Consider the following 23262-nt stretch of genomic DNA (forward strand, 5'->3'; position numbering starts at 1 on the left):
GGTAATCAAAACACCAGATCAGAGAGCACTAGGGGTTTTGGAGGAGCTGGGATTCCATTCAGTTTTGAACCTTTAGTTTTTTATAGCAAATAATTCCCACCCCCAATAAATGAGACTAGCCACAGCTCTTTAGAGAGACTGATTGGACCTGATCACATGGGCTCACACTAGCTGCTTATACCTTTTTGGCCAGCAATGCTTCTCATGCAACTTAACACCATCTGTCATTCTGTCGTGTCACCTCGGGATGCCACTTGGGAAGAAACACGTCACTGGTCATCTCTCACTGAAGACACTTGAGATGCCAGCATCCGGTATCGCAGCCTTCCCTCTGTCTGGGCAGCAAACACCATGTACAAATTCAGAGCAACAAACAGCATGAAGGCAGCTCCAGTGCCTCCAAGTTATTTTCCTGCATCCATGGTCAAGTTGCAAGCCAGTATCAGAGAAAACTAGTAAATAAGATATTCTGTGTAGAGGATGTAGGTAGCTTTTAACTGTCACACACCAGCAATGTAGATACACAGCAGAGTAATGGATTAAATATACGAAATTTTTCTGCTATGCTAACATGTTCCAGGACCTCTGGCATGAGTGATGGTGAGAATACCAGTGAGGAGCTGCTGAGGAGGTGACAAGAAGCTGATAAAGTAACTGGTGTAAGAGTCAGCACGCAGGAGGAGCCAGCTTGTGGATGGAGAGCCTGTGGATCCCGCATGTGCCTTGTTCTCATCCTTAGCCTGATACTGGTGTATGTGAGGACAGGCCCATAAAGATGGAGTCCCTAACCATTCAAACCATCCGCAGGCAGAGCTTCTCCCCCAGCACCACTGTGCAGGTGGGACAGGCAGCTCCAGCAAGCTGAGCAGGCATCAAGCCACATGCCAGGGCATGTTTATGTTCAGAAAACCACCACCAGAAGAACATGACTTATTATATCCAAGCAGATTAATGAAGAACAGAAACACAATTTGGACATTCCAAGCAAGTAAACGGGCCTGTATAGTCATGTGTGGAGGCAGTTGTGCTGCATGAAGGCCCCAGATATTGAGCCTCATCAATTTGGTTTCCTGAGCAGGTTAAGAGCAAGCTATAATGGACTCCTCTCCAAGCCACATCTCCTACAAAGAAGCCTCCATTAAAAAAAGGAGGAAGAAACCACGTTTTGAGCTCAGACAATGTAATGCACACTTCACTAATCGCAGCTATTCTTAAAAACACTACTGTGGGCCCAACCTGGCTGCAGAGGCAGCAGACCAGCAGTGCTCCTCTGTGGCAGCTCTGGGTGGCTGCAGAGGGGACACACATGCTAACTGCTCTCCTGGACAAAGGGGTAGGCTTGCTTACATAACCACAGCCTTGTAAAACAATTTGGTACTAAGTGTGGCCCCTGCTAAAAGTATAACTTTCATGCTTTCTACAAAAAATAAAATAACAGCAATTTTCAGTGCCCAGAATGCATACATTTCAAAAAACCTGGGGTTGTGTAGTATGAGGACAGCAGCAGTGGTGCAGGGGCTGGACACAGGTAATGCAGCAGTTAACTCAGAGCAAAGGGATAAGAGCCCCAGGAGGAATGTCAATAGCATTTGGATAGACCTGATATTTGAATAGGCGCTGTGACTCAGTTATCACCTGGGGACCTAAGATGATGCAAAGATGCACTAAAAGCTTCTAAATTCTCCTTATTTAATCCTCACTTGCTGCATCAGGACAGTGCACACCAGCTAAGAGTGCTCTTTGTGCCCAAGGGAAACAAAGCCTGATGTGGGGCTCCCCAGCATGCATTAGGAAATTTGGAAGCTACACGGCATATCCCATTAGATTGCAGAGCACTGTGCAGAGGCCTTTGGTACCCAATGCCAGCTATGGGAATGGACCTTCCCTCTTTCCTGGTGGGTGGTATGAGACTCCAGGCCTTTGCGAGAGCCCCCGAAAGTCAGAGGGGCTCCTTGATGTGAAGCCACAGGTCAGACGTAACAAAGCAAGGAGGGACCTTTCAGTTCTCCCTGCTCAGAAGCTGCAGGCTCAGCCCCACACCACAGCCCATCACCCCCACAAGGGCTCCCTGAGGGACACACTGAGCGCCCACAGCCAGCACAGCAGCTCCCATCGGCAGTGGGGCCACCCAGCTGTGTGGCACACGACTCTGGCAGCGGAGCCACCCAGCTGTGTGGCACACGGCTTGGGCACGCCATGGCTTCGGCACGCCGCAGCTTGGGGGGAGCATACGGCGCAAGCCAATTGCGTAGCCTGACGTTCAATGAGACTTGACAGGTCCCACTGAGGTCTGCATGCGGAGAAAGAGCCCGGGGCCCCCAAGCTGGCGACAGCGCCTTGACTCTGCTCAGCCCCAGCAGGCCTGGGGCATGCGGGATTCAGCATTTGGATCATCTCATGGGAGGCTGGCAGGGACCCAACGGCGCGAGCATCATCCCATCTGCAGGAGCACAGGGCTGGCTCGCAATGCACTTTTACCCTTGGAGCGGGGGTAGGAGGGGGGATGCACATGCACAGATATTTTTCACTTGTCACCCCCAGCCTTAGGCTGTTTCTTTCTTCACAATCACCTAAAGGTGAGGAGGAGTTGAAAAACATTACACTGACAGCGCTGTCGGAGCTGCGGATATAGGGCCTTCCGCTCCACGCCAAGCAAACCCTCTGGAATGGTTTGGACACGATAGGTAAACAGTGTTGGGCTTGCTCGGCAGGGAGACATTTGTATTTAGATGTTATAGATAAGTGGTGCATATTTGAGACATCTGAAAGTTATTATTCCAGGCAGTTTCTAAACAGAGAATCACAGTTGCGTAGCCCCTTAACTCCAAGCTGACAGGCAGGATAATGATTTAAATTATTGTTAAACATAGACTCTGTTTTAAGTGGATGGAATTCAACATCATGGTAGGTTTGGGGGAATGGGGGTGTATTACAAAACACAACATTTCCAATTTCTGGAGCGCTGATCTGCCAACACCAAGCATCGCTATTCACGCTATGAAAATGGCAGCTGTAGAGATCCTCAAAAGGCAACATCACTCAGCTGCTTTCTGGTTCATTACCACTCCCTCTAATTGCAACAACTTCGATTAAGGGAAATGCCTTTATGAAAGCTAAACATAAAAAGTTTTCACAGACTGTAAAACAGAGTTCAGCAATGAATCATAATTATTTTTTATAATGCATTTGATTTACAAGTGATTTATGCCTCCTGGAGTTCACTAGGGTTATGTTTATTATGTTATCACTGTTTTTAAAGAAGAATATACTGATTTGTTCTCCACTATAAGCTATTTGAAGTTCAACTTTTAGGTTGTATTAAATCAGTGTCCTACAGTTGTCTCATCTGTGAGGGGTTTGTTTTCCAGTGTTTCCAGGTTTAGCTGGTAGGCTCCCACTGGCTCCCTCAGCACTGCAGGCAGGGTCAGCAGATACCATCATCAGAGAAGGCTTTTAGAACCCACCATAAGATGCTTTCTGACATGCCAAAGGTTAAGTGTAATGGCAAATACTGGCTCCACACTGCAGCCTTTACACAGGCAAAGCTCCAGCAACAACAAACCCGTCTCTTATGTGGAAAGGAGAAAGGGAAGGAAGAATTAATTTCTTGCTTATTCAGCATCTGATTGTGTCTCTGTGTCACAAGCAAGCTCCCAGGCAGTATCTCGAATCTACAGCATCCTCATTTCCCAAATGGGTAATTCACAATAATGCAGGAGAGAGGGTCTCATGTCTGCCTGTAGCATGAAGATGCAATTGGGCTTAAAACAAAAGCAATCACACCTTGCCACTTAAGGGAAATTACATGGCTGATTAACACTGGATGAGCCTCATAAAGGCCACCCATTCTGCTCAGCTTGCCAGCATCTTATCCTAATTCTCCTCACCAATAAAGCCTAGAATTGTTTGGAAACTTTAGGGGAAATTGAGTTCACTCACATAAGCTCTAATAACTGTTGTGTTTAGCAGGGCAGCAGCAGCACAGCGCAGCCTTTGGCATATGCAACACAACATAAAATCAAACCATGAAACAGTGATTCGTGTCTCTGCCAGAAACACACTCACAAGGCACACAAGTCAAACCAAGATAAGGCTTTGCTTGCCCACTTTAGCACATGAGGAGTCCAGCAACTCAGAGCAGTTGAAACCCAGAGTCCCCTGTCAGGGAGAAAAGCAGTATCTCCATCCTACAGAAAGAAGATATCTCCATCCTGCAGAAACCAGGCACCTGTGTGATATGTCTCAAGAAAATGAGAAATCTGAGTCTGAATGGGGAGCTGAATCCTTTACCACTAAAATTAAGGATGGCTTTTTGTCCCTTCCTGTTAACCGCTGGTTATGGATATGAGGTACTCACACCAGTGTGTAAAGGCTTTCTCCTGCAGGCAGTATTTGGTGGCTTTTCCTGCATAGTTAAATCCTAATAAATATTCTTCCCTCATAAAAATAATGGACCGATCTCTCTCTGGGCATTGTTTTTCTTTTTTCATGTGAAAAAAAAATACATATATATTCATAGAGCTTGGTAGGAAATAAACAAGCAAGTAAAAACCTCAAATGGGTATTAAAACTACCAATGCCTATTTGAAGAACCCAAGAGAAGCACAAAAGGAAAGTGCAGCAATCAATAGAAAACATGGAAATGCTTCCTTAGCCCTCAAGCTGGACACTGAATCTGTGCAGTGACAAACCCCACAGGGCAGGCTCAGGGGTCTCACCTGCTCCTTCCTGTAGCCCTTGCAGCTCCTGCTCAGCCGACAGCACAGCCTTCAGAATATGGAGAGGGACAAAGGCAAGTGGAAGCCGATTTCCTCCTGCCAGAAGCTCCATGTAAGGAAAGGGAAGCCTCCTCGTGCCTCCAAACCCCTCTTGGCCACAGCCCAGCCCAATGCTGAACAGACCGACAGCACTCCACCATTTCAATGAGCAGCCAAAGCGTTGCTGGCCTTTAGACATAAAATTTGAGAGACAAACACACGTTGAAGAGAAAAAATTAATGACAAGGGCCCCAAAGAGAGTATTTCCCACTTATTTTTCATTTTGATCTACTTTTAGTAACTTCAGATAAGCTACTCGTTTAACCACTTGAACTCAAAAAGACATGGGTGGGTTTCATCTATGTGAAACATCTCGTGACAGTCTGCTTTGGCAGATCGCAGCACAATATGGCCAGTTCTAAAATCTGTCATTACCTAATTCTCATGTCCTGGCATAAGCTGATAAAGCCACTTGCGCCCCATCCCCACCTGTGACCTAAGATTTCTTAGTTTCCAGAGTAATAAATCCTGCTGGTTTCTGTAGGCAACTTTATGTTGTAGAGTCAGCGTGGACTCAACTCCCTAATGATGGGAAACCACAACACTAAAACTGCTGTGGGATATTCTTTGTTGCCACCTTTTCCACCTGTGGCATCAAACTCCAGAACAACAGCCAGATCTCCAAACAGCCTCCATTGCTTGGCTCCACTGCAGTCAGAAAAAGGATATTAAATATGGAGACAGGGCTGCAATCAGCCTTTCTGAGGAAATAATAACCTGGGAAATTCTGACTCATGCTGATTTGTGATCAAGGACTGTGACTGAGATACCAAAAAAAGGAATTGAATCAGATTTTCATGGCTGTGTCAGAATGAATTAATTCTCCTCATATAACTGGAAAAGACTTAACATCACAGAAGCATTTTTAGCATGACAGCAGGATATGGATGCTGTGGTAAAGAAGAAAACATGATTATTGGTCTGGAGAGACTGACAGTAAGGAACAATAAAAAAGAACTAAATATACCATAAAATAATAGCTTAGTCAAAGAGCTGCCACCAGGAACATCCTGAGGAGGGGACAGCAATTGTATCTGGCACTACTGGCTGCAAAAATGCCCCAGGAAATGCTTATGCAGAATAACCAACAGTGACACATCCCCATGAGAGATGACAAAGTTACCTTTAAGTCTATCCAGAATAGTTTAAGAAGCTCCCACCAAGGTCCTTCTAGGAAAACCTACTGCTGGTTTTCCCCCTTCTGCTAAAGATACAGGAGATGGCTGCCTGGCCTTCTCCAGTGGCCACCATTCACCCATGTCTGTCTCAGAGAGGGGTTAAGATACTTTTTCTCACTTTTTGTGGCTGTCATCAAAATTCTTAAAGAAATCAGATGTCACTCTGAATCTAGCTAAACCAAAGTCAGGTTATTTTAAATGCTTGCCCATAGCAACTATTCAGGTTAGCACAACTAGTTCTTTTTAAAGCCACATTTGCAATTAATTTGCATTAATTTTCTAGGTTGTCCATTGCAATTAAACCCTTTGGAGGAAAAATATTTCACTCAGTACATATTTCAAAGATGGTTGCTTGGTTTTCTTTCTCAGCCAAGCAAGCTAGAGATGCTGCTAAGTGGAAGATTAGACTCTGAAGTGCAACTCAGTAGACAAGTGTTTATCTGGCAGCAAATTCCACAGACTGAGGAGTGTGAAATCCCCACTGCAAAGCACTGACAAATAAAGGAGTATCTCCTCTCTCCTCACACAGCCTGTTCACCTTCCTCAAAACACTCCTTTGATACTTAGTTCTGTCGATGTTTGTCACCAGAAAAAGACTTTCATAATAAATTAACTATATGACAAAAAGAACCATTGCATGAAGAGGAATAGGTGTTATCAAGAACAGAACTAAAAGCCACCAATCTAATTCAGGACATAAGAAACAAATCTCAGATTGTTCCCCATGTGTTGTTTTTCTCCTGTATCTTCATGATCCCTATGACAGAGAGACTGTCAGTAGTACGTACTTGACCTGATAAAAGAGCTCACTTATCTTCAAGGAACATGCCAGATATCCATGGTGACCCATACAAAATAATTCGAACACACCTAACACTCTGTGCTGTCCAGATAAAGGGGGGGGGGGGGGAGAAAAAAGGACCAAAGCCTTTGGGTTCTGAACTGTCAACACAAAATCAAAATGGGCCAGTGATTTACAAGTGTAAATCGAACCTTAGTGCAAGTAAAGAAGCCAGGCAAGAAACAGGTGGTATCCAACAGAGTTGTCCTTGTATCACCCACCAACATAACCCGATCTCTCTTTGCCAAACCTGTCCTCCTTTCACAGCTTTCAGACAGCAGTTCACCCTATTTCCATGTTTTCATCTTCCCGATCCCCTATGTCAGGCATCTGGACTCCTCCTGAACAGAAACCTACCAAGTTTTCCAAGAAGAGCAAGCACTGCTTGGACAAAACATTCCTGCCTCCCCTTCAACTTCAACAGCGTGTTCAGCCCCCTCTGCTCATGTTCATCTCTCTCTTCCTCCTTTTAAAAGTCTTTGCTTCTCAGAAAAACCATTAAGCACAGAGCCTAATCCCTACATAACCACTGATTACTGATTAACCACAGACTGCAGGTTTTGACCTAGCAAGCCCTGCACAGAACCCAGTAACAAGCAGATGGCAAAAAGATCTAGCAAAGCCCTTAAGCCCATCTCTATCTTTAGGAATGTGAATTAACATACTTACTCAAGCATACACCTGATTTCCTGCATACCATACAACTACATATGCATTGAGGTGGGTAGGTAGTTAACCATCCTGCTGAATTTGGGCCCTGCAGCCTATGCAGTCTTCTTTTCTCACCAACTGAAGATGGGTTCCAACTGTCCAACTGGAAACTACACAATTTTAAAAAAATAGTATTTTACTTCCCACTTGAATTTTTCCTCCACCAGCTTTCATCCTTTAGTCTGCCAACACAGAGCACCCTCTGACTAACCATCAGATTGTTACTTTGACTTTCCGTAGCTTATCTGTTTTTTATGGAGCATTGGTCTTTTAGGTCTCACATCCAAAACTGAAGCACTAGAAATTATCATACAAATAGTCATAATTGTGATTATGGCCTAAAACCAAATTATTTCCGTATTTCTCTTGAGTGAATTAGGCTGAGTCAAAATTGTCAGTCCTTGCAGCTCCACAGAGAAATTCTCCATCAGTTCAGTTTTCTGTCCAACTGTTTCTAGCTCTGACCTTCAGCATGAAGCCAATTTTCTTCCACCTGGCAAAGTGGAAGAAAGATTCAAAAATTCTACCATGATAGGAATGAAGCAATAAAAAAGTGCTTTGATAAATGCAGGCAGCATCAAGACTCACCTGACACAAGCATACACATTCCAGTGCATGGAATAACTGAATCAGATCTATCTAGAACAAACAAGGCCTAGAAACAGGGCTAGAAACCAAAAAGACTGGTGTTTTTGTCAGAAAGATGCTTTCACACAAGCCGTGTTGGGATAACAGCAGTTTGCTGATGCCTCTGAAAGGCTCAGGAGAGTGATGGCTTCTGCCTACAAACACCAAGAGAGGGCAATGAAAATCAACCAGGGAAACACCACTGCAGAATGAGGAGAAAATACAAATGTCTGTGGAAATGCATTGAAAATTTATCACCAGCCTCCTGGTTCCAGTGAACACCTATGGGGTTCTGAGGTGCTGGGGTCCTCTGGCCCTGGGCAGGCAGAAGAGGGAATGCTCTGCATTACAGATTTCAGAGGCTTCAGATCTTTCCATGCAAGTGGTGCAGTACCTACTGGCACAGTACCTGCACGGGAATAGGATTACTGGATTCAAAAGGCTTTTTCCCTGGAGTGGTCTTTATCCTCTTAAAAAGATAGAGCAGTTAAACATTTTTTTCCTGAAGAGAATTAATTGTCTGGGAAGGGTCAAACCGGTAGCCAGATGCATCACAAGAGATTTTCATCTTCTTAAACACACCAGCCACAGCCACTGGCCAGCAATCTGTTTTATCAGTCTTTTATACCCATCTACAGACTAAAAATTCACCAATGTCAAATAAGTTTCATTTCAAAATCTAATAGGAGCAGATGGAATGGATTTTTTTTTTAAATATTTTTAAAGGGTTTTAACATCAAAACAATGCTAATGTCTGAGACATTAGTGACTGGACATACTGTTCTAGCCTATAAACATGGAGTGCTTTGTACAAATTTCACAAAGTTCTGCCAACATTACCTGCTATAATTCCCAAGACAACAGGAGGAAGCGCTTACCTAGCACATGTCAGTACAAGGCATGATATTTTCACCAAATGCCACAACATAGGGGAAAGATGTAAAAAATATTGTCAGTAGAACATATCATGAAAATGTGATTAAGTGAGAGTCATAGAAGAATGCAAGATCCAGATCTTCCTAAATGTCTGAACAGGAGAGAGGAGTCCAGCATCTCACTGAGCACAGCACCTTGCCGGATCAGCTGCATGATAAGCAAGAGATGATCTGCATCAAAATCAGGACTTGATTCAACACAAATAGATTACCTTAGAGAACAGAAGTAGTAGCTCAGTATGACTAAAGACGATCTAGTGAATGGCATCCCTTGCCCATGGCATGGGGGTTGGAACTAGATGACCTTTAAGGTTCCTTCAAACGCAAACCATTCCATGATTCTATGCTTCTGTGAAGGAGAGGTTCTGGTTTGATTCAGCACAGCTTCCCTGCGTCAAAATGTTTTGTTTTCTTCAGGACAAGCCAGGCAACGTCTGAAGGAGCTTCTGCTGCTCAGTGTTTGGCCAAAAAGAAGGGATGAATGAGCAAAAAACAGGGTTATATTCTGCTCACGGTGTAAAACCAGAGCAACTCCACAGGTGGCTGCAAGTTTAGGCTGGTAAAACTGAGAGTAGAGTTGGCCTATCGATAATGACTTCTAGTCTGAATCCAACAACAACAGTTCTGCTTACACAGCTTGGTCAATAAAAAATAAAAAAGGAGACTTTGGACTACAGAGACATCTCATTTTTAGCTCTGTTGCCGATACAGATGGAAAAGCCAATTTTATTTTATTAAAGGTGTCAAACTTTTTTAATAACTTAGACACCTACAGGGATAAAAATTCATATCCTCTGTACAGTAAACTGCATATTCAGCAGCTGTGATGCCAATTAGACATTGAAATGACAAAGTGCTATCTCACGCCAGCAGAGACATACTGTACAGGGACGGTGTTTAGCTTTATCGTGTAAGCACTGTTTAGCTGTCATCTGTCATATAGGCTTAAGGGAAAGGCTCTCCACAGCTGGAATAGCTGGAATTGCAAGATTAGCACAATAAATTGTTATACTTTCACCAGATCACTCAATTCACATCCAAAACTCACCTCCAGCTCCAACTTACACCGGAGTAAATGCACTCTTTTTGTCAAGCTATAGCTTTATAAATGAAGAGGAATTAGCTTTCAGCATTATAGCCCAAGGTTTGAACAGTATAAATTATTTAGCTGAATATTTTTGAGAAAGGCATTGAGAAAAGTGCAAAGATTAATTTCTTCTACCAACATATTCTCCATATTCTACTTTGGGTTTTTTTAAGACATTTATTACCTATGGATTTACTAAAGGAATCACATTAGACAAACTAAGGAAAATACAATTATATGTGGCATTGTCTGTTAAGAGAATGTCTTTTAAAAAAAAAAAAGATACCTTAACCCAATTGTTTAAATCAAAAATCAAAAATCTTAGCTAACATAAGGAATTCTTTAAAACGTCTCTCTAAAGAATATACTGCTCCATAAGTGGTATATTATTATTGTCTAAGGCCCTGTCTATGCTAGAAACTTCTGTAACAAACTATAGCTGTGTAATAAATTCAGTATACATTCAATTATTCAGGTAGTTTATACCTTTATTAGAAGTAAAAGAAAGTCAAAGCCCTTTTAATTGGAACCACTATTTCTAGACTACACTCTTCACACTTCCAACACTCAGTAAAGGCAAGATAAACTTCTTAGTCTAAACCAGCAACACTTACCTCCTTAAAGCAACAGCCAAATCAATCATCACAACAGATATTTAATGTGAGGACACCACATTTTTTTAGCAGAGAGGCCTACCTTTGCAGTGTCAGCATCTGAACTACAGAATACACATACATGTAATGTAAACACCACTTAAAATTGTCAGACTTTTCATATTTCCTTGGGGTTTTATGAGTAACATGGAAATATTACTATATAGACCTTCTTGCCTGTGTTAGGAACAATATTTCAGCTTAATAGAACTAAAGGAACTTCATAGCACAGAACAGATTTTTCCACTGGTCATTCTGTCTTGTTACAGTCTTCATTTTTTCTCAGTCTGGGCAACAAAAGCCAGACTAATCCCTTCTGAATTTATTCCTACCCAGGTACACTTGTAGGCTCTCCTGATGCCGATGTAGACATTTTGTGGATATAATGTGTTCAACAGCACATTATGTGCCAGATTTTCTTCTTTCTGTTCACCTGTGGCAATGTCTGCACTCCCCAAGCAGTCCTGCTAAGGCAAAGGTGGTTTGGGTGAAACCAACAGGTTATCCCGTGAGCAAGGCTGAGAAAATATATGTAACATGCACAGCCTCTGTGCAACTTTGTAATTCAACACCTCATCGAGTCCCAGTGAAGCCTGAAATGCTGATCCCTCGGAGACCTTATTCTATTCGGCATCTCTCTGTTCTGACTTACTTGCTATTTGCCATTCAGCTGCTCAGCCCAAACACCCCACGCTGATGGTGCAGGCAGCAGGAGGGCAGGGCAGGGGCATGTTGTCTTCCCCAGGGTCACGGGCACAAAGTCTCTACTGTTTACAGTCAAACACACAAAGCAGAAAAATACTCACTGCATGCACACGGCCAAGAGGAGCTCTGATCTGCCTGAAAGTGCTGTGTCCAGCAGTCTTATCATCACAACCAAGACAGGCAGACCTGGAGGACAGACAGACTTTCAAGCACAAGGAGCTGCCTCGGGGCTGTGGGCTAACTTTCGGGTGCCTATTGCATCTGGAAAAATACCTCCCTCCAGAGGTGCTAAGGCAAAGCAGGGATTAATTAAAATGCCAAGAGATTAGTTATTTATTAAACTGTTTTCATATTTGTAGCTGTGTTAGAGAGCTTCCTGCAGCTGCCATAGAGACAACAGCTACAGATAATAAAACTTTATGAGCAATTTAAATTCTCTCTCACCTTAGGAGATGCGGAAAAACAAGGACAACTGACTGTTTGCAGGTCTTCTATATCTTGCCTTCATTAAGCAGGACTCTGTTTAAGCACTTATGCTTTTCCATCAGATAGTCACAGACTTCCACAGAAAGGATAAATAGTTTACAGCTTCCACTTTCAACAATACCCTATAAAAACACACTGCAGTCATATCTGATTATCCAATTTTGTTTAGTGCAAAGCTCTCTCAGCAGATCAGTCTGCTTATTTGCACGTGTCAGAAGAGCAACAGAAATGGATTCCCGTGGGCAATGGAAAATAAGCTTTGCACTTGGAAAATAAAATAGTAATAACCACACAGTAAAACTGCAGATGCATGGGATAAATTAGATTTATCATCAGTCTTATACCATTCACACTTGAAATTTGCCCATAAATCTACCTCATTTGAGGCTTATTTATGTTTCTTCTAAAGGTGGCCTGGAGCTAGAGATTCAATCTATGTAAGAACTGACAAGAGAAAAGAAAGAAAAACAAACGTTTCTTTCTTTCCCCACAAAATGTGCAACTTCCTTGTCAAATACACACCAGCTTGAGTCTCAAGATGGGTACATTTCCATTCGGGATCAGTTCACATTTTAATTTTTGATACACTGCAAACATAAAGCAACAAGAAGCTAGGAAGGGGATATGGGGAAAGAAGAGATTTCTCAAATATCTAATATAATATACAACACTGTTAGTGAATTCTACTAGGATCTGTATATACATTTATGACTGAAGTATATATTTATATTATTTCGACTTCAAGTAAATCTAATACATGCATATTTAATACATATGCATTTAAATTTTCTCATTTTGCAAAGTCTTACTAGGTTTTTTACATATTTTATATTTACAAGATGTGGTGAGACAGCTTTCAACAGGTGCTGTTCCGTGTGCCAATCTAAATAAAATTATCCTTGGTTTTCAAAGCCTGTGCTGGTAAAAGAACAAGAATACTTTGAAATACTGCATGAATGAAAATACAGAATGGATGGGAGAAGAGTGTGAACAGAGTAATAAATGGTAAAGGGGTTTGCTTGCTGACCATCCTAGCAATGAATGGGGCTAAGGAAAATGAGTAGACCATTCCTCACATTACCACACTGGAAACACAGGGTGAGTAGAGAGGTATACTGGAATTATAATTGCTTTGCAGTCTCATTTTTCTGTACTTTTAGAGCACGTGCATTGTGCTTTGAAAGAAAAGACATTAGGTGATAGGACTAGACAATCTTCATAGGGCCTTTCCAATCTTAACCATTCTGAAATCCTGTACTGCAATGTCACTGCCAAAACAATGGGGTGATTTTCAAAAAGGCACCATGGGACAGGCAAACCTGGAATCCCCCACCAAAAGGTAAAGGAAAATGCTGTAAACACACATTATGCTGTAATGTACACATCACTGAGGGAAGCTGTCACCCTTGCTGTTCTTCAGTGAATCCACAGAAAGTGTATACGCCAGGCTCACTAGACAAGAGCTTGAAAGAAGCAGGTTAATGTGAGACAACACCATTTGATTCCCATGAGCTGCCATCCTTCCTCCAGGTCTCTGAAGACACCAGGATTTAAACAGCTGGGCCTTTCCTTTTTTTGATGCTTTATTATAGCAGCAAGGCAGCAGATTGCTTATATTCCATTTTTCTCGGACTCTTTTAAAAAAGTGTGAATGAGCATGTGCGTATGTTGAAGTGATAACATAAGGACAAGCCACATTTCTAGTAAACGTTACTTTAAATTATCCTGGAATGCAAAAGTGCACTTGTGCAAAACTAGCTGCCCAAAAAGGGAAGTAGAGCTGCACACCATCCTGCCTGCAAGTTGAGCATGTCAGCAGGAGAGTCACTGTATAAGGGCATGTTTATAGGTCATGTAAACCTGCATCTACACTAAAACTCATCTCCTAAAACACAGAACATGCATGCGCTCCATTGCAACAGCCTCCTCTATGCAAGCCCTCATACTTTGGCAGAAAACCAGTGAAACTATGTGGTCAGAGACCAGAGTCCTGGACGAATTTAAGCCTTTCCATCTCTATAATGTGGGTAGAGGAGGGCAAGGAGTAGCCTCTCACCTATGACTGTGTCAGCACTGTGAACCCCATCCCTGAAGCCACTTCAAGGCAGATTTAAGTCAGTCCCTCAATTTGACTCACTCCAGCAGCGACAGGCAAACCATGGTCCAATTCAGTTCAAACTCCCCTTGGTTGTGATGCAGCGGACGATGCAAGCCCTTTTCACCTGTATAATTTCAAAATCTAGCCAGCAAAGAAGCTCCTTAAAGGGCTCTGCCTCTGAACATACAAGCAAGGGCAGTCGGACTCAGGAACATCTGTGACAGCCATATACACCTGTGCACTGACAGCATTAGTGACATGTGGGTAATTATCAGTAAGGCTGATGCTGTGGGTAAAGCCATAAGCAGGAGGAAATGAAAAATGAAGGTACAAACCAGCTGCTTTTTAATGATGCCAGAGTGTTATGCAATGCCTGTGATGTAGATAGAGAGAGAGGCAGGGCTGAGTTGGGCAACAAGGCTGAAAGCAGTTCTGAGTCAGGTGTCACTGCTGTACAACCTCTGGCAAATCATTTATTTCTCACAGGCTTTGCCCCCACTTTGTTCAAGTCTCTCTTAATTAAATCTGTAAGACAGGAACAATGTCACTAGACTTGGTCACCTTCCTGCTTTACTGGGTACCGTATTTTAGCTGGAACTGATTTACCAGTGTAATGCAGAAAAGCAAAACAAAAATGTGCAGTTTTGGAAGTTGTCACTTTTGGGAACATAAATGTACACTGTCCATTCTGCCGCAGAGCTGGGACCCTGCAGTGACACAGAACTTACTGCTGCAGGTCTTTTCTTTGGGCAAGTCTCATTTTGGAAGTCAAGTTACATTAACTGGGAGCAGGAAGGGAGCAATTCTGCAATAAACAGAAAGACACCAGAAATGATAAAGCTTTTGATCAGACTCTTGGGTGAAATACACATAAAAGCAAGTGGAGGCAGTGCAGAGGTGCAGTATGACCCTGTAACCCTACAGGCATTAGAAAACAGTGAGGTTTAAAAACAAGGAACATGTTTGGGGTTAGGGGGAAATAAATCACCGAACTGGAATCTGAAATGCTAGGCTCTTCTGTTCAACATACCACTGCAGCATCCCCAGCCTCTATCGGATGCCCTGCATGCCATACCAGGCTGAATTCAACCATATGTTTGTAGCTAAGCTATGAAATTCATTTGTCAAGTCCCAGGCGTTTTTGGCAAGATGTCCTGTACTATATGTGTGGTCTGCTACACTAAAACAGGCATGCAGCACGTTGTAGCGGGTATGTCTATAGGATCCAGGGGCAGCACAGCCAACAATTTCCCTTCTCTGACTTTTAATGCTGTTTAATAATGAATGCAGACAGAGAGGACTTGGGGTTGAAGATGTTTCAGCACAGTTGCTAGGCTTAAAGCCTGCTGAAGGCTCCTGGAACAAGCTATAAACACATATCTGAGCTCCACGCCAACTGTGTAAACTCAGAAGCTGCTTGCTTCATTCAGGAACTTCATGCCCACCACAGTCATGAGCCTTTTGGACTGGAGGTAAGTCAGAGGCTGGCAAAAGTCACATTTCCCTCGTGAAAGGGGATGTGGAAGATGCTCAGACAACGCAGGGGCGGATGATGGATAGGAAATGATTTCTCGGGTGTTTTGAAAGGAAACGCATAATGCAGAGTTATGGACCCTCATTAATCAGGCAGAGCAGTCTGGAGGTGCCAAATCTCGCAAGAATAGACAGAGGACTTGGAGTCATTTGTAAGCTCTTCCTAACTGAACCCGTTCTGTGACATTTACCCAAATTCTACATCCCAATTCGAATATCACCACCTTGGCCTGTGAATAGTTGCCTAGTGGCTCTGATTCAAACTGATTCATAACAAAAGATAAATCTTTCTGCACCTAAAAAAAGAAAAAGCTGCTGAGAAATTCTTCAATTCCTCTGCCTTGTTCTATCTTGGGCCAGGAGTTTTTGCAACAAAGTCAGTCTCATTTCTTCATCTCCAGAACCCACATCCCTCTTCCTTACCATATAGGTAGCCACAGGCAGTCCTGCCACCAGATTTTTTAATACAGCACAGAATGCAGAAAGGAGGCAGAACTGTCAGAAAGAAGTTTCAAAAAAGTTTTTCATATGTACCATAAAGTCATCACTCTAACAGAGATTAGCAGACTGCACAACAGGAAATAGCCAAGATCTCTGATCTTCAGAAGGAACTTCAGCAGGTACCATCTAACCTTTTCCATGCTGAAAACAAGAGCCATGAAATTACTGTTACATGGAGAAGTGCTGCAATTTGCCTCCCAGTGAATCTGAGGCTGCATGCTGACAAATCAAACTCCTCTGTGAAAGCAACATTTTGGAAAAACCAGCCACAGATTTGCTCAGGTAATTTGGAAGACAGCCATGTTTCAAATCTGTCCATTAAACCAGCCAGAAAATCGTAACAGTGCCATCCAGAAGAATTTATCCACAGCATGTAAAATGCACTTTCCTGCTTTGGTATGGGGAAAGCAGAAAATGAGATAAAAATAAAGTCTTACAAGGTATATGACACACTCCAGGCTCTGAGCTCTGACAAAGCAACACCTCTGAGCAGAAATCCACTTACTTAGAGATGGCTTCTAGTGCTATAGTGCAGTAGCTGTTTCCCCCCTCCCACTGGTGTTATATTTACCTGCTGCGTTCCAAATACCCACTGATCCAGGATGAGGCTGTGAGATGCTCTGGGGAGAAGCAACAGCTGCTTCCCTGCATCCGTCCCGGCCCAGAGAGGGGCCAGGCCCTGTCAGGTTCAGCATCATCCCTGCCCACTTGGACCCAGGTACTCACCTAAGAGCTGCACTCCACGGGTGAGTCCATAGACATCGATCAAAGCCCAGAGGGGCTCTGCTGTCCTCACCCCACTGAAGAAGAGCATTGCAGTGGAGTCATTCACTCGATAGAAAACCCGTCCCTTCTTGTCCACCCAGAAGGCTATGATGTTTCCCTCATTTGCAAACTCTTCTGGCAGAGCCTTGGCCCAAAACCCACTTTGGGAAACCAAGTCAGGGCACGCGTACTTCGGCAGAGTGTCAGGGTTAATCCTCGATGGATCCTTGGAAGTAAAGCCAAGTCGAAGAGCCCCACTCCAGCAACACTGCTTTTTAGTGATCTGCAAAGATAACAGCAGCAATAACAGCATTTGGCACTTGAACATCTACTTTAACACTACCGGCTCTATGCATCAAACACTGGTGGCCAGTGTGCAGATGACCCCACCAGATTTAGGAAACATGTTACACACCAAACACTGCCGTAGCTTTTTCAGCTGAAAGCAGCAATGCTGCACACTTAGGATACAATGCCCATATTTAAAACTACATACATGAAATTCAATCTACATGGAGAGGTGAAATGTAATTACAGCTGCATGATGATTCACTTCTATTTCTAGGGTAATTCCTTTTGGCTTAAGAATCATCCTCTCCTGAAATGTGCCAAAAACTGGCCCTAAGACCTTTTATCTCAGCACCTGCAGCAGCAGAGCTCTCCCCATATACTTCTTAGATGATGGGGTCTCTCATGACCTGAAGAAAAAGCGGAGACTCCAGAATCACAATTACCACCATGCAGTTTTCTGGGTTTCCTAGACAAGTTAAAGACAGTCTTTCCCGTCTTTAGCTTGTCATACTGGATCACAGCCTTGCAGCAAAGAACTTGTGTGTGGGAAAGCACAATTTAAAGTATCTAACTTTATTAAATACACAATTAGGAGGCAAAAATAGATGTTGTCTTATGATTGGGAAAAACCTATTTATTTCAGCTGTGAGTGGTGTTTTTCAAAACATGTTGTGCACAACTACACTCCACCTGTCAGTACGCAATGACTCAGTGTGTCTGGGGTAAGGAACGGAGTCTGCTTTAGTTTTTGGAATGGTTCACGTCTCATATCCACCGTTCTGCACCAGAGAGACAGCAGGACAATGGATCACAGATGCCTCCAGAGTCATCAGCTTCTTCTCACAAGAACTAAGCCCTGGACTGTAGGGGATCTGAGGGGAGCAGGCAGCAGGTCCTAAACACATGCAGGACATCCAAAACACTACTCAGTTACAAAGTTGCTTTTTTCCCACCGAAGTAAGGAGTCTTCCAGAGTTATTATGGTCCCCAGATGGAGATGGTGTCCTTGGAGAATTTTTCTCTCACATTTTCTTGTTTGAGTATGAACCTGCTGGGATTTGTTCCTCTCAAAGGGATTCAGCCTGTCAGCATCCAGACTATGAAATGAAAGACCTAAGGATGCAGGATCTAACCTTGATGTGGAGCCAAGACAGGTCCTGCCTGCCAGTTGACACATAACTGGCGTATCTGTTCATGCACTGAACCTGCAGCAAACATGGCAGCACTTGAGATAGTCCTGCTATCCTCAATCAATGCCTGCTAGCCTCAAGCAATTCCATTGTTGACTGCAGGACAAGAGCAGAAACATGGATAGGTACTACCCAGCAGATGTCACACAAAACTTGTTGCCTTTCTGTAATTTCTTGCTCTGCCAAACAGTAATGGCTCAGATGAATGGCAAAGCCAGAAACTGAACTGTCCGGGATTGCAGGACTTTGTCCTAAAAAGCCTGGCAGCAACCACTTGTGTTCCAACTTGGAAACATAGGCTTTTCAAAAAGGGATTCTACAAGACATTTTCTTTGGGCTTCTGGATTCTCTTCTAATCACATGTGTAAATACTGTACTTTTCTTTCACATGCTCCTCTTCAAGGCAAATCTGAAACATGTGCCCTTGGGGGCACAACAATCTCACAACAAAGACATTGTTCAAAGCCTAGAGAATTCTGTTTTATAATTGAAGTATCAGAGAAAATAACTTAGGGCTCAGAAAAAAAAAGTTATCAACAGATAATTTTTCAGTTGAGGGAGTGCTGCTCTTTATCCCTATTTAGTCCAGCCAGGACCTAAACTGTTTACATGAAACATTTATCACTGACCTCAGTCCTAAGAACCACAGGAAGCTCCTGCTTGCAGGATGGACACTAGGGTGGCACTGAAAAGGACTAAAGTAGATTTGCTATTTTTTATACCTGACCAGGATCGTGAGTGTCCCCAGCAGAATTGGGGTGAACCGGGCATGCACGTGACAAAATGGGGAAACATAATACACACTCTCCAAGAAGAAGTCTGGATTACTTATTGCAGAAAATTTACCACAAGCCCTAAAAGCTTTTGGGTCTAAGATAAATACAGCCTCATTGTCATTTGTACAATTTAGTTTCTTGCCAATACTTCACAGCAATCACAGGCTGCGTGAAGTAAATATTCATATGGTAATTGAGGCTGCACATGTTCCATGTATTAATCAGCACCTATAAACAGTTCTCAATACAGTCTGACCACAGGCGAACTAATATCCAAATTCAAATCAAGTATAAAGCCTGCCAAGAATTAGACACAGCTGGACAAAGGAAACACAGTTTTGCTAAAAAAGGCAATGGTTAATGATGGACCAAATTCTCCCTTCAGCAGCCACTGCTAGCAGAAAAGCTTGGGAGGTCCACTGGGTACCAGAAAGGGAGGAAAAGACAGAATCAACACCCAAACTGCTAAGCCATGCCTGCTTCCAGAGATTCAGGCTCCTGATCTTTACTGCCTTGTGCCATCTTTGAGAACCTCATTCCACTCCCTAGCAATGCCCTGAATTACATGGAAAAAGCCATACTGGGGCATATGTCTCTGAGGCTGTTTGACAGCCATATTCCCAAAGCTGAAAAAAAAACTCAGAACAAAATGTGAGATACAATACCTAATAAATAGAATGAAACCTCCTTACTTCTTTTTTCTGTTTTCCAAAGAGAGTTTAGACTTTATAGGACCTGAATGACCGGATTAATGGTTAGTGTTCGGCTGGTAAGATTTAAGATGCTGTTTTCCACAGGCACACACAATAGTGAGGCAATTACAGGATGGACTTATCATAAAAGCAAAGATGTTCTCACATTTTCATCCATCCCTAGAGTACAAGTTCTGGTGAAGCCTGTTGATTACTGCCATGAGACCTTCCCACTGGAGTCAGCAGGAGCTCTGCTTATAAATCTCTTGTGCAGATTTGCATGCATATTCTTCACATATGTTACGCAAGCTAAAATCCTAAAATACACAGTCATAAACAAGTGTGAATTTCCAGAGATAGCTACCTTGTTTCAGAATGAGGAAGAAATAAATAACCCAGAACCTTTGCCTAAACCACTAAATCCACTAAAATCTCTGATGGTGTCTTCAAAAGCAAAGTAATGCTTTCATCTTCTCCCAGATTATTTTCGCAGTTGGTTGTCGAAACTGCTGGCCAACATGGAAAAAAAATCTCATTAGGCAATGTGAGTGAGTCCTCTGGGATTCCACTGTGGATGGAAACAGAAGAGCTCCACAGGAAACATAACAAACCCGTAGGAGAGATTTTCTACCCACGGGCCTGAACCAGAAATCACTGAAATCTCTGTATATGTCCAAAAGGAAGCATCTTCCTTATTCCTTGCTCCTTTTCTAGCTCTAAGGGAAGAGGCAGGGAAGGCTGACTTGCTGCTGTAGGTCTCAGCACTCTGTGACCTCTAGCAATGGGCAACAGCAAGATCATTCAGACTCGGTAGCTATATGCTGAAAAACCTCCTGGAAAACTCCTGCATAAATGAAGGATTTGCAGTCAGATCATTCACGTGTGCCATGAACTAAAGTGGTCAAATAAGATGACCTACGTTGTGCCAAAGTAAGGCATGAAATCAGCTAAGAGCAGAAAAACGCAGTCCCACAAATTAGAGGGCATAAAGACTGGGAACTATCTGTGGATGAAGTTCAAAGGGCTCCAAGCTCCTTAAGGGCTAAAAAGTGCTTCAGTTCTTAAGGAGACTGAGTTTCTTCATGAGAAAGCAGCTCCTGATGCACATGGAGGCATGGTGTGTTAGAGGAGCTGAATTTCCTGTGCCAGCTGCAGCACCAGGAGTATGAATTCCATCCTCTGGGCTACCACAGTGAGGTGACTGATTCAACAAAGCAGTCAGCAGACAGACAGAAAGATCCTTTTCTTAGACAGCAACTGTGACTGCACTCACTGCTCCTTTCATCCTTTCATCCAAACCCTTCTGTTTTTCCTGCCAAGCACACAAGCAAGCACCTTCACTCCCAGGTCCTTTTCAGCTCTTATGTCTTGGCTGTGGAGAGGCTGACTCTCAGTCTAGCCCTCACTGCTGCTTTGTTTACAGGAACAAAAGTGCTCCTTGGGGACTGGAATGTCTTCACTAACTCCTCAACCTCCCTCAGCCTGCCAGCAAAACTCCTCTGCAGGAAGGGAGCAAAGCCTAGAGGACGTCAGGTAGGGAGATATTAAGGCTGCTGCCTTTCAAACTAATCAATACAGCCCTTTTTTCTTGCTTTTTCCAAGCAATCTCAGTTTAATCTGTTGTTCTTGTTTAACATCAAGACAATTGTCTTTGGAACACGGATTTCCCTTTTGTTCCCAGTTTCTACAGCAGTCTGTACCTGTGGCTCCAAGAATCGCAGTGACAAAAGCAGAAGTACCAATGAAGATCACAGATCTTTAAGGCCAAGATCTGACTACTGTGCTTTTCAAGGAAGGGCTAGAGATCTGCTGCAAGCACCAAAGCCTGGTACACCCCAGCATTCATTCACAGCAGCTCCCATGGCAAAAAGGGAAGGTATAATTTACTCACCTTAAGCCTGACTTGTTCATAAATAACAATAGGCCTGTTGCTGAAGGTAATGGCATTGCAGAAGCTAGCCTGGCGCTTCACCGCCTTCTGTGTTGTGTCCATGATGATCTGGGATCCCTTCGTGTGAGGATGGAAAAGCAGAGGGCTGATTGACAGAGTTCCACACTGTGGGATGGGGAGACAGTGCTTCTGCTTGTGGTGGCATCGGTGGGAGGAATTTGAAAATGACCCACCAATGGAATCTGAAAGCAAAATGGGGAAAAAAGGGTTTCAAATCTGCTATGAGTAACAAGGTAATTTTCAATGCAAAAAAAAAAAGGCAGAAGTACTTCAGAGAAAAACTATAGATCAAAGAAAAAAAGCTAGCCAAATCCTTACTCTGTAAATCACTGAGGGTTTCTAGAGCATCTTGAGCAATAAAAGACTACAAGAATATTGAAGACTCCCATCTGGACAATCTGATAGTACAAAGCATGACACTGAGACTGCACCTCAGTAGTGAAATCACAGGCCATCTTGAGGTCACAGACCAGGAAAGAACAAAAGAATTGGTTCCAAAACTGGAGCAAAGTACGTGTGAAGTTGCTGTATCAAAGCTGTCACACTCAAAGAACAATCTTCCACTTCCAGAGGAGTCCTACACAATTTGATCATTTCTTTCACACCTCCTTTGCAACAGCCTCCATGTGACTCTGGACGCTGCCCTATCCACCCATGCTAAGTGCCAGTTCCAACACACACACTGCTAATTTATACTCAAGCTCTACTCAGCAGTAACCCACCTGAACTTCTCCACCAAGCCCCATCCATTCTCCTCTCTCCTCCGCTGATGGGAACCTCAGCTGAGATCCCACCTGTCATGAAGGCATTGATCAGCACACTATGATTACAGTGAGGAAAGCAAAGAGGGAGAAAGGCTACGAAGGAGGGAGATTACATCTTTCTCTAACCAAAACCTTACACAAAGACTGTAGGGTGGTCTGCACAATCAACATAGCTATGACAGCGGCTTTGTTCATGAACAAATGGGCACACACGTTTCTTTTCAACAGGGAGCCTGCAGCAGTTCCAGCCCAAAACAACCATTATACTGAAAACAAGTCATCTGCTTCCTTTTCCTTGTGTGCACACACACACTACATTATGCACATATGTTTGGGAGGAAATACTCCTAGATTTGAAAACAGAGTACCAACAGAATAAAGGACTATTCTGTGATAGACTCGGTGATGCAACTAAAGCAAATATGACCTTAACAATGTGCCGGTTTGTGCTGTAAAGATGCATAACTAAACAGTATCCTTTGAACATACAAATGATGGAAACTAATCATGTATATTCTTCACGCAAATTAATTGCTCATTGTTATGTCTTTCTATAGCTACAATAACATAATGCTCACAAAAGCCTGGACCCTATTCCTCCCAGCCTTTTGGGCAGTCTTAGCTTCTAGCTACACAAAGTTGTAGCGGCACATCATCAGAG

General features: G+C 43.1%; 1 protein-coding gene across 5 annotated transcripts in view; it reads right to left on the minus strand.

Moving 5' to 3' along the window:
* Window positions 1-23262, minus strand: part of NEURL1 (neuralized E3 ubiquitin protein ligase 1) — a 152411-nt gene that overhangs the window by 41080 nt on the left and 88069 nt on the right. For all 5 annotated transcript variants that reach the window (XM_032695314.1, XM_032695317.1, XM_032695316.1 and 2 more), the window contains 2 exons: window positions 21778-22019; window positions 16899-17220 (listed from right to left, as the gene is read on the minus strand). In XM_032695314.1, the coding sequence (XP_032551205.1) occupies window positions 16899-17220; window positions 21778-22019 (564 nt within the window). The remainder of the gene's footprint in view (window positions 1-16898; window positions 17221-21777; window positions 22020-23262) is intronic.

The sequence above is a fragment of the Chiroxiphia lanceolata genome, chromosome 8 (genome assembly GCF_009829145.1).
Source record: "Chiroxiphia lanceolata isolate bChiLan1 chromosome 8, bChiLan1.pri, whole genome shotgun sequence".
NCBI classification, from domain to species: Eukaryota; Metazoa; Chordata; class Aves; order Passeriformes; family Pipridae; genus Chiroxiphia; species Chiroxiphia lanceolata.